This window comes from Aegilops tauschii, chromosome 5 (genome assembly GCF_002575655.3).
Source record: "Aegilops tauschii subsp. strangulata cultivar AL8/78 chromosome 5, Aet v6.0, whole genome shotgun sequence".
Classification (NCBI taxonomy): Eukaryota; Viridiplantae; Streptophyta; class Magnoliopsida; order Poales; family Poaceae; genus Aegilops; species Aegilops tauschii.
Window position 1 is genome coordinate 561,430,622 of NC_053039.3, and position 11,781 is coordinate 561,442,402.

General features: G+C 47.7%; 1 protein-coding gene across 1 annotated transcript; it reads left to right on the plus strand.

The window, feature by feature from the left end:
• Positions 1-2,911: 2,911 nt before the first annotated feature.
• LOC109757358 (BTB/POZ and MATH domain-containing protein 1-like) lies at positions 2,912-4,003 on the plus strand. Its single transcript, XM_020316177.1, has one exon. It carries the CDS (start codon positions 2,912-2,914, stop codon positions 4,001-4,003), a length of 1,092 nt encoding a protein of 363 aa, XP_020171766.1.
• The last annotated feature ends 7,778 nt before the right edge of the window (positions 4,004-11,781 follow it).

Genomic DNA, 11,781 nt, shown 5'->3' on the forward strand with positions numbered 1-11,781 from the left:
CGAATATCGAAGACAAACGCCGACCGAACCACGTGAGATCCGTCGGAGACAAATCTTCACACGCCCTCCGGCGTCGCTAGAAGCATCATCGAAACGGGGACTACGTAGGGAGAAACTTATTTCATCTTCAGGGAGCCGCCGCCGCCTTGTCTTCCTAAGCAGGACACAAACCCTACCAAATCTCAAAACAAACTCTAAAAATGGAGCCCTCCCGTCGGCAAGGATTGAGATCCGCTGCGTCTCCATGGCCATAAGGCCATGGAGACGAGGCAGCCCACTGGCTGGATGGCAGGAGGCAACGAAAACCCTAATCGTCTGCCTCACGAGAGCAGCAAAGGGGTACGTGGTGTTGCAGCGAGTATTGTTACTTATGCTGTTGTGTTTTACCAAGACAATTTGGTTCACTTATTCTTCTCAATCTCACGATAATTAACCTAAAGCAATCTGTGCCGATTCTCCGGTGTGCCGTGATGGGCACGGGGAGATTTCTCATTTGCTTAAACGGAGCATTTTTGTGTACCAACCGATTTTTGATTCACCTTCAAATGGCCATGGCTTGTGTTTGTTTTGAGCAACACATTGTTGATCTTACTCGCAACAATCTGTGGTGTCTCAGTGCCAAGTTAGTGATAACCTTCTCAATTGTCAAGTATGCCTTTATACAATGGAAGATTTGTACTGTCCTTCTGTGATAAACGCTAGATAGAGTATATCCTTCCATGTGTGTAATTATTTTCCTTTGGTGATCTCTAAATTTAGTATATTCGGCAGCTAAATAATGGATCCAAAGTTTATGTTGCAGCGACTGCACGACAAAGATAGGCTCAACATGCTGACTGATGATATTTTACGGTTAATATTAAAGCTCGGAGAGAGTGGGTGCAAGGACAAGTGCGCTCTCTACACGGTGCATGCATCTGCCTTGGGGTTGCTGCCAGACCTCGGTGTTGATGTCAAAGATTTCTTGTCCGTCCCACACCCAAAACCTATCGAGGTGAAGTATATGGAGAATCGGCACTGATCTAGAATACATGGATCTAGAAGCTCGGCAAAGATGGAGTGTCAAGGAGCCGTCAAGCGCAAGCGGCCGTGCCACTTGACACCTGTATGTCAAACAACAAGAGAGAATTCCTTATTTGACCCTTTCTTAAAATATGCTTCCCTTTTTGGCCCTGCAAAATTATTTTTTTCTTTTTTGACACCTAAACTTCATTTTATTTCCTTAATGACATTTTCATCACTTTTGGCCACTAACACAATCAGGTGCAATAAAAAAATTCGGATTTACCCCTGCTTTAGTTCACAGGTAGAATGAAGAAGAAACCCCATGACCGAACTTCTCTTCCTATTTCCCGCCCCGGGTCGATGCTGCTGCTGCTGCTGCTCATGGCGAGGCGGAGGGTGACGGATCGTCGACCTCGGCATCCATGGAACGGCGTGTGCCCATGCGCGTGTTCCAGCACTGCTGGCCGGTCGTGGTCTTCTTTGTTGGTGTTAAATACGAGTATACGACAGTAGCATCCCATACATGTATGCTTGATTACTTGTGCGTGAACGTGTCCGTGTAGGACTGGTGTCACTACACCATGGTAGCTAAAAGAAGACATAGGAGTTGTGTACGTGTGCAACGCCGGGCTACGTGCTTTGATCGATCAAGACGGATCGAGACAGCCGGGCTAGGTGGCTAGCTGTTCTAGCTGGCGAAGGCGTTGGTGCATCTCGGCCACCAACAAGTCCGACTGCTGCGACGCCGGTGGTTGGCGGCCGTGACGTTGGCATCTGCAGCCGTGACTCTCGGGCTGAACGCGAGCGCCGCGATCCGGCAACCTGCACGAGGCATGCAACTGGTACTTGGTGGAGGGCAGTGCATGTGGCAGGGAGTTGATACCGGAACTGCACGCGGCAGCAGCCGTGCGCCATGCGAAAGAGGAGGCAGAGGTAGTTGCCAGGACCGGACGACCAACAACAGCGACTGCCTCATTCCGGGCGAGTGGTGTCCGGCTGCTCGTGGCCAGCAGCACACGCTCTCGTCGTCCTCGTTTGCGTGCTGTCCGCGTGGTGTGTAGCTGCCGGCGCGCGCGGTCTACTACTTGTTCGGAGGATTTATTATGTGTACTGTAGTTTTATTTTAAACGTGTGTTAGTTAGAAGATTTAGGAGTATGTGTTGGAGTATTTTGAACGTGATAAATTGCACTCCCTCCGTAAACTAATATAAGAGCGTTTAGAATATTATTTTAGTGACCTAAACGCTTTTATATTAGTTTACAGAGGGAGTACTTATCATAGATATGATTATGCAAGTTGAGCAGGTGTTTTCCTCTTTTGTATGCACGGATCAGTTTAGCTAAGGAAAAATTTTATTGAAGTGCATATATATGCAAAACATCAATGAACATATTTCATAAAATCAGTGGTTACTTTTTTACTTAAATATATCCTGGACAGTCACATAGTGCACTAGGGGCAAAATGGTCTTTTCATCTCACACTTAACATTATTAGTGACTAAAGGAGACGAGAAATGTCATTGAGGGAACAAAATAAACTTAGAGTGTCAAAAAGGGAAAAATATTTTATTTTGGGCCAAAAAGGGAAACGGATTTTAAGAAAGGGTCAAATAAGGAATTCTCTCAAACAACAATGAACTCTGTAACCACGATTTTTCCAGTAGTGATATGAGTAATAGTTATGTTTTCTTTGATTTGTTTTGTTATATAAGTACCTATGCCAAAATATTTATGTTGGGCGTCCGTGTAGGTGGTCTGCTTTTTCTTCTCCTTGGAAGTAGGATCAGGGACGGTTTTAGTTTGGATTTGGATCGGCTCCCACTTGATCGGAGGGTACACTACATATACTGCGTGACTTGCTGATTCCATGATTGAATTGATCGACGTACGGCGTAGAAGAGAACATGTCCACCGCCGCCGGAGGAGCGACGCAGACAACCAGGGTGGCGGGTGCTGATTCTGCCGTCGTGCACTTCCGAGTAGACTACAAGCAGTTGATGGAGCATCCCGGCGGCGAGGCCATCCGCTCCGACGAGGTCCCCGTCGGCGGGCAGTTCTGGAGGATCGACTGCTACACCGGAGGGACAAGGGAGCATCATGCCTGGAGCTTTCGTTGGGACCGCCACCACCGACTCGTTTCCATCTTCCTCAGGCGCCTCACCAGATCACCGTCGTCCGCAGGCGCCATCACGGCCATATTCGAGCCCTTCCTCCTGGGCAAGGACGGCAGGCCATCTCGCAACATCACAAAGTTGGCGGCCGTCTACGAGCACCAGGAAACTAGTGACATCGGCGCCGACGACCTGGGCTACCCCGAGTTCGTGGAGCGGACTTGTCTGCGGGGATACGAGATCGATGGATACGTCACGTTTCTGTGCACCATCGTGGTCGTCAACGAGCTTCTTGGCCCGATCCCCGTGCCAGCCTCGGACCTCGAGGGCCATCTCGGCACCCTGCTGGAGGACGACGGGGCCGCGGACGGCGAGACGTTCCACGCGCACCGGGCGCTGCTCGCGGCCCGCTCGCCGGTGTTCAAGGCGCAGCTCTTTGGATCCATGCTGGAGGCTAAAACATCGTCGTCCATCACAATACACGAGATCTCACCCTCGACGTTCAAATCCATGCTTCGGTTCATCTACACGGACGAGTGGCCCAGAGACAACGTCGACCAAGAGCTTGCTTGCGACTCAAAGCCGTCCATTGACATGTTTCAGGACCTACTTGCCGTCGCCGACCGGTATGCGCTGGACCGTCTGAAGCTCATGTGCTCACGAAAGTTGTGGGATAATGTGACGGTAGATAATGTTGCGGCCATCTTAGTTTGTGCTGAAACATATGGCTGTCCAGAGTTGAAGAAAAATTGCATGGACTTCTGCACTGTGGAGGAGAATTTCAAGCAGGTGGCGTCCAATGATATCTATGCAGTGCTAGAGTTGAGATTTATGTCTATTGCTGCTGAGATACGAGAAAAGGCTAGCACATCAAAACTCAAATGATTTGTGCTGCAATCGCCTATATCTGTTTTCTCTTTTTTTTTAGAAAAGGAGGAGGACCCCCACATCTGGACGATGCATGCAGCCACTTTATTAATTGTTCACATAAGACCGTACAAAGTCATACAACAGTAGGACTAAAACCACCATCTAGGCAACATCTGTCGCTACTCCTAACCAGTTGATGAAGGGGCGTTGATAGTCTACCCCCTAATACCAAACAGACCTCGCATCCAAACCTAACATCTAAGACCTGAGGTCCCAACCAGGACGCCTGCCGGATATGGCACACCCACTAGTCCGGCGCACTCCTCAACCAAACCTAACATCTAAGACCAGTTGATGAAGGGGCGTTGATAGTCTACCCCCTAATACCAAACAGACCTCGCATCCAAACCTAACATCTAAGACCTGAGGTCCCAACCAGGACGCCTGCCGGATATGGCGCACCCACTAGTCCGGCGCACTCCTCAACCAGGACGCCTGCCGAGTATGAGGCCGCCGCAGTCACCTGCCACCAATCCATCTTCCGTGTTGTACTGCTGCATCAACCTTGCCCGGTCTCGCTGCCGTCGACGCCACCATGGCGCCAGACAGCTCCACCGCCCTGCGCTCGTCCATCCAGCTGCATCCGTCGTCGATATGCAGCCGCACCATGCCGCCAATGCTCGTCGTCATCGACGCGGTAGATACAACGCCACTCCTCCTGCCAACCTCCACACCATCGCCGCCGTTGGAGCTACGCGGAGTCCACCACCCCTAGCACCTCTCCCCAAACAACTGAGCCTCCCAAGACGGCGCCTCCATGGAGGTTACGACGTGCAAGACGCCGCCGCCGCCCAATCCATTCTGAATTTAGGACTTTCGTTCGGGAGGTATTCGGAGGTGGATAGGAGGGACCTCGGCTTCGCCTCCAGGAAGGGTAACGACATTTGAGGGACGTCGCCGATGCCGGACCGGTCCAGCCGACCAAAGTTTCCTCCGGCCCCCATCCTATACCACCAAACCTTCGTCTGCTCCGGATCCGGCAGCGAGCCAAGAACCGAAACCTACATAGATGAGATTGCCATGGGGTCGAGAAGACATCCGTAGTAGATATCCAGGCGTCGAATCAGAGATCCCACGCAGCCAGCGGCGAAGACCACCACCCCGCGCCGGCCGACCGTGTCCAACATCAGATCGAGATCCGATCTGAACCCCGCGGCACCAGCAACCTCCTGCCGCGTAGCTAACACCACACCGCACGATGGGATCTCGCGGCCGCCGCCGCATCGCGCATGACGTTGACAAGGGTAGCCCAGCCGCCGTGCCGCCGGACCCCACGCAAACCCAGCGGCTCCTCGCAATCCAGCCGTCCCGCGCCGGTGGAGATGCTTGAAGGGGAAGAAGTCCCGCCGCCGCCCTGCCGGCCAGGCTTTGCCTGGTGGCGCTGCGGACGGCGGCGAGGAGGATGGGAGGCGGGGGGGGGGGGGGGGGGGCTCGAGGGGGAGTGCGACTAGGGTTTCCCCCCCGGGTCGCCCACGGGGGCGGCGCGAGGGGGACGAGGGCGTGAGGGTCTACTCTGTTTTCTCTTGCACACACATGCGTTATGTTGCAACGATCCAAGGCGTGCTACAAGCTGGATGTTTTTCTTGTTGCAAATATGTGTAACTGTGGGTGCTATTTCTCAATAACTTAATTTGATTTGATATTGCTCTACCGCATATGACGTGACTTTTTTTTGGATGGTTTGTTGCAATAGTTTGGGCCATTTTGTCTTCCTTGAAATTTTGCTACATGGATATAGCATGTTGCAACATTTTTGCACATTAAAATTTTGGAAAAAGCATATTTTTCGTCTCTCAACTCTTTCTCACTTCAAAACCAACAAATATTTGTCCTTTAATTTCTCAACCCAGATAAGTTTAGTCCCTCGTACCGTTGTTTCACACGAGAAATAAAAAAAGTAACATGGTTATTATATTATTTTCTTTCTGCACATCATCATGGGAATAAAACATTAAAGCCAGGGGAAATAATATTTTAATCATCTTTCTTTATTGCTACGCATATTTATTATTTACTTAGCTTGATACAAAATCGCGTTAAACAACCGTCTTGAGTGGTTTCTGTCCGACGTGGCGGTTTTATGTTAAACCCATCTATCAGTGGTTGGAAGAAAAATATAAGAGCAATAGATACTACGCTAACTGCTCACGCTTGCCAGCCAACCAGACGGCGTTCCTGCGAGTAGGATCTGTGGATCCGGCGATCGGCGACCTCCAGCCTGCCACGGGGCTGGCTCCTATCCAAGGCCTGAGGCGGAGCAGCGGCAGCGGCGCGCAACCAACGGCTCCAGTTTGTCGGCCTAGTCGGGATCTAGAAGAAGGGCTTCTGTGTAATTTTCTTTTACTTCTGGGTCTTTCTGTAAGAATGATGGATTAATATTATCTTCACTTTCCGCAAAAAAAAAAGCATGCACAATTTGTATTTAACAAACAGATTGAACTCTATTATACATCTATGACCTTACATGGCAGCCGGTGTGCATGTGTGTGTGCTGAGCATGTACTGTGGCGGTGCATGGTGATCCTGCTATGTGCATGCGTCCCATTTGTTAGACTTGTGTGGTTCTTTCGACCTGACAAGAAGAAAACATGTTGATATCAGAACACACCCGGTATTTTTCATCTCAACATCAAAGAAGGATGTGAGACTCGTACCAAGATCGAAGCCCCTTTTGTTGGCGCCGACGGATCCGGCGGTGTTGGTGTTGACCCTCACTCCTTTCTTGGCAACGCGTCGGGGAGTTGGGGGAGTCGTCCTGCCTCACAGCCTCCAGATTTGGCGCGTCCAGCCTCTTTTCCACTGGGTCCGACCTTGCCGACATCGGATCCGGTAATACATCGTCGTCTTGGACCGAAAGGTCAAATATTTTGGTTCAAGGGAAGCGCGGCGAGCTGAGGGGAAGTGGAGGGGATGAGCGCGGATAGTCGAGGGGAACTCAACGCCAGAGTAGAGAGAGGGAGAGCGAATCAAAGAGAGGGAGCTCAGCGGCGGAACACGGAGAGTGAGTGTGTGTGCGGGTACGGGTGTGGTTGTGACTCGCGACTGAATGGACTGCAGGTTGACTTACAAAAACATGGAGTGTCTTTTATGCAAAATGGCCTGTCACGACACTTTTTCTGATTGGAGGGAGTATATATTTTCACGCCAAGTCTTGAGAACCTAGCTACCTTCAAATGGTAATGCAAAATAAAAGAAATGGCTAAAGAAATGGTTCATGAACTAGGTGGTACTTTGTTTGCATGCAGTGTAGTGTAATGCTCATTTAACTAGTTTGCAATGGTGTACTAGACAATAGGAATGTGATATGTACGTAACAACGCTATTTTTTTTTAAAATAATACATTTTTATTAATTTACAGAAATAATAAGCCGCTTAATTATTTTTTAAAAATAATACATAGTCAACTAACTGGTAGACGATTGGAACTAATTGGCTTTCCGTAGGACGACTGAAACTAATTGACTTCCCGTAGGATGACTGGAACTAATTGTCTGCCCGTAGGATGATAAGGTCCTAATTGGCTTGCTGTAAGTCGATAGGTGCATTGCCCCATTTCATCTACATGGACGAGTGGCCCAGAGACAACGTTGGCCAAGAGCTTGCTAGCGACTCCATCGATATGTTTCAGGACCTACTTGCCGCCCCCGACCGGTATCCGCTGGACCGTATGAAGCTCATGTGCTCACGAAAGTTGTGGGATAATGTGACGGTAGATAATGTCGCGGCCATCTTAGTTTGTGCTGAAACATATAGCTGTCCAGAGTTGAAGAAAAATTGCATGGACTTCTGCACAGTGGAGGAGAATTTCAAGCAGGTGGCATCCAATGATATATATGCATTGCTAGAGTTGAGATTTCCGCCGATTGCTGCTGAGATAAGAGAAAAGGCAAGGACATCAAAACTCAAATGATTTGTGCTGCAATCGCCTATGTTTTCTCTTGCATATAGATGCGTTATGTTGCACCGATTCTAGGCGTGTTACAAGCTGGATGTTTTTCTTGTTGCAAATATGTGCAACTGTGGATGCTATTTCTCAATAATTTAATTTGATTTCATTGTTCTACCGCATACGATGTGACCTGTTTTCCATGGTTTGTTGCGATAGTTTGGGCCTTTTTTCCTACCTTGAGATTCTGCTACATGGATATAGCATGTTGCAACAATTTTGCACATTAAAATCTTGGGAAAAGTATATTTTTCATCCCTCAACTCCTTCTCAATTTCAAAACCAGCAAATCCGCGTCCTTTAATTTCTCAACACAGATAAGTTCAGTCCATGATATCGTTGTTTGAAATGAGAAATAATAAAAATAATATGACTATTATATTATTATCTCTCTATACATCAGGGGAATAAAACTTTAAAGGGGAAATAACTTCTTTAATCATCTTTTTATTATTGCTACACATCTTTTTTTACTTAGCTTGGTACAAAATTGAGTCAAACAATCATGTTGGGTGGTTTCTGCTCGATGTGGACACAGTTTTATGTGGGACCCACCTGTCTGCGGTGGGAAGAAAAATATAAGAACAAGAGATGCTACGCTAACTGCTCACGCTGACGGAAATATGCCCTAGAGGCAATAATAAAGTTATTATTTATTTCCTTATATCATGATAAATGTTTATTATTCATGCTAGAATTGTATTAACCGGAAACATGATACATGTGTGAATACATAGACAAACAGAGTGTCACTAGTATGCCTCTACTTGACTAGCTCGTTGATCAAAGATGGTTATGTTTCCTAGCCATAGACATGAGTTGTCATTTGATTAACGGGATCATATCATTAGGAGAATGATGTGATTGACTTGACCCATTCCGTTAGCTTAGCACACAATCATTTAGTATTCTGCTATTGCTTTCTTCATGACTTATACATGTTCCTATGACTATGAGATTATGCAACTTCCATTTACCAGAGGAACACTTTGTGTGCTACCAAACGTCACAACGTAACTGGGTGATTATAAAGGTGCTCTACAGATGCTTCTAAAGGTACTTGTTGGGTTGGCGTATTTCGAGATTAGGATTTGTCACTCCGATTGTCGGAGAGGTATCTCTGGGCCCACTCAGTAATGCACATTACTATAAGCCTTGCAAGCATTGTAACTAATGAGTTAGTTGCGGGATGATGTATTAAAGAACAAGTAAAGAAACTTGCCGGTAACGAGATTGAACCAGGTATTGAGATACCGACGATCGAATCTCGGGCAAGTAACATACCGATGACAAAGGGAACAACGTATGTTGTTATGCGGTCTGACCGATAAAGATCTTCATAGAATATGTGGGAGCCAATATGAGCATCCAGGTTCCGCTACTGGTTATTGACCGGAGCCGTGTCTCGGTCATGTCTACATAGTTCTCGAACCCGTAGGGTCCGCACGCTTAAAGTTCGATGACGGTTGTATTATGAGTTTATGTGTTTTGATGTACCGAAGGTAGTTCGGAGTCCCAGATGAGATCGGGGACATGACGAGGAGTCTCGAAATGGCTGAGACGTAAAGATCGATATATTGGACGACTATATTCGGACTTCGGAAAGGTTCCGAGTGATTCGGGTATTTATCGGAGTACCGGAGAGTTACGGGAATTCGCCGGGGAGAAGTATTGGGCCTTATTGGGCCATACGGGAATAGAGGAGAGAGGCCAAAAGGAAGGAGGCGCGCACCCCCCTCTGGTCCGAATTGGACAAGGGGTGCAGCCCCCTTTTTCTTCTCCCTCTCCCCCTCTTTCCTTCTCTCCTACTCCAACAAGGAAAGGAGGAGTCCTACTCCCGCCTTGGCGCGCCCTCCTCCTTGGCCGGCGGCCTCCCCCCTTGCTCCTTTATATACGGGGGCAGGGGGGCACCCCATAGACACAAGAATTGATCATTGATCTCTTAGCCGTGTGCGGTGCCCCCCTCCACCATATTACACCTCGATAATATCGTAGCGGTGCTTAGGCGAAGCCCTGCGTCGGTAGAACATCATCATCATCACCACGCCGTCGTGCTGACGAAACTCTCCCTCAACACTCGGCTGGATCGGAGTTCGGGGGACGTCATCGAGATGAACGTGTGCTGAACTCGGAGGTGCCGTGCGTTCGGTACTTGATCGGTCGGATCGTGAAGACGTATGACTACATCAACCGCGTTGTGTTAACGCTTCCGCTTTCGGTCTACGAGGGTACATGGACACACTCTCCCCTCTCGTTGCTATGCATCACCATGATCTTGCGTGTGCGTAGGATTTTTTTTGAAATTACTACATTCCCCAACAGTGGTATCAGAGCCTGGTTTTATGCGTTGATGTTATATGCACAAGTAGAACACAAATGAGTTGTGGGCGATATAAGTCATACTGCTTACTAGCATGTCATACTTTGGTTCGGCGGTATTGTTGGATGAAGCGGCCCAGACCGACATTACGCATACGCTTACGCGAGACTGGTTCTTCCGACGTGCTTTGCACAGAGGTGGCTGGCGGGTGTCAGTTTCTTCAACTTTAGTTGAACCGAGTGTGGCTACGCCCGGTCCTTGCGAAGGTTAAAACAGCACCAACTTGACAAACTATCGTTGTGGTTTTGATGCGTAGGTAAGAACAGTTCTTGCTCAGCCTGTAGCAGCCACGTAAAACTTGCAACAACAAAGTAGAGGGCGTCTAACTTGTTGTGATGTGATATGGTCAAGGCATGATGCTATATTTTATTGTATGAGATGATCATGTTTTGTAACCGAGTTATCGGCAACTGGCAGGAGGCATATGGTTGTCGCTTTATTGTATGCAATGCAATCGCCATGTAATTGCTTTATTTTATCACTAAGCGGTAGCGATAGTCGTAGAAGCAATAGTTGGCGAGACGAAAACGATGCTACGATGGAGATCAAGGTGTCGCGCTGGTGACGATGGGGATCATGACGGTGCTTCGGAGATGGAGATCACAAGCACAAGATGATGATGGCCATATCATATCACTTATATTGATTGCATGTGATGTTTATCTTTTATGCATCTTATCTTGCTTTGATTGACGGTAGCATTATAAGATGATCTCTTACTAAATTTCAAGATAAAAGTGTTCTCCCTGAGTATGCACCTTTGCCAAAGTTCGTCGTGCCCAGACACCACGTGATGATCGGGTGTGATAAGCTCTATGTCCATCTACAATGGGTGCAAGCCAGTTTTGCACACGCAGAATACTCAGGTTAAGCTTGACGAGCCTAGCATATAACAGATATGGCCTCGGAACACGGAGACCAAAAGGTCGAGCGTGAATCATATAGTAGATATGATCAACATAGTGATGTTCACCGTTGAAACTACTCCATCTCACGTGATGATCGGACATGGTTTAGTTGATACGGATCACGTGATCACTTAGAGGATTAGAGGGATGTCTATCTAAGTGGGAGTTCTTAAGTAATATGATTAATTTAACTTAAATTTATCATGAACTTAGTCCTGATAGTATTTTTGCAAACTATGTTGTAGATCAATAGCTCGCGTTGTTGCTTCCCTGTGTTTATTTTTGATATGTTCCTAGAGAAAAATTATGTTGAAATATGTTAGTAGCAAAGATGCGGATTGGATCCATGATCTGAGGATTATCCTCATTGCTGCACAGAAGAATTATGTCCTTGATGCACCGCTAGGTGATAGACCTATTGCAGGAGCAGATGCAGACGTTATGAACGTTTGGCTAGCTCAATATGATGACTACTTGATAGTTTAGTGCACCATGCTT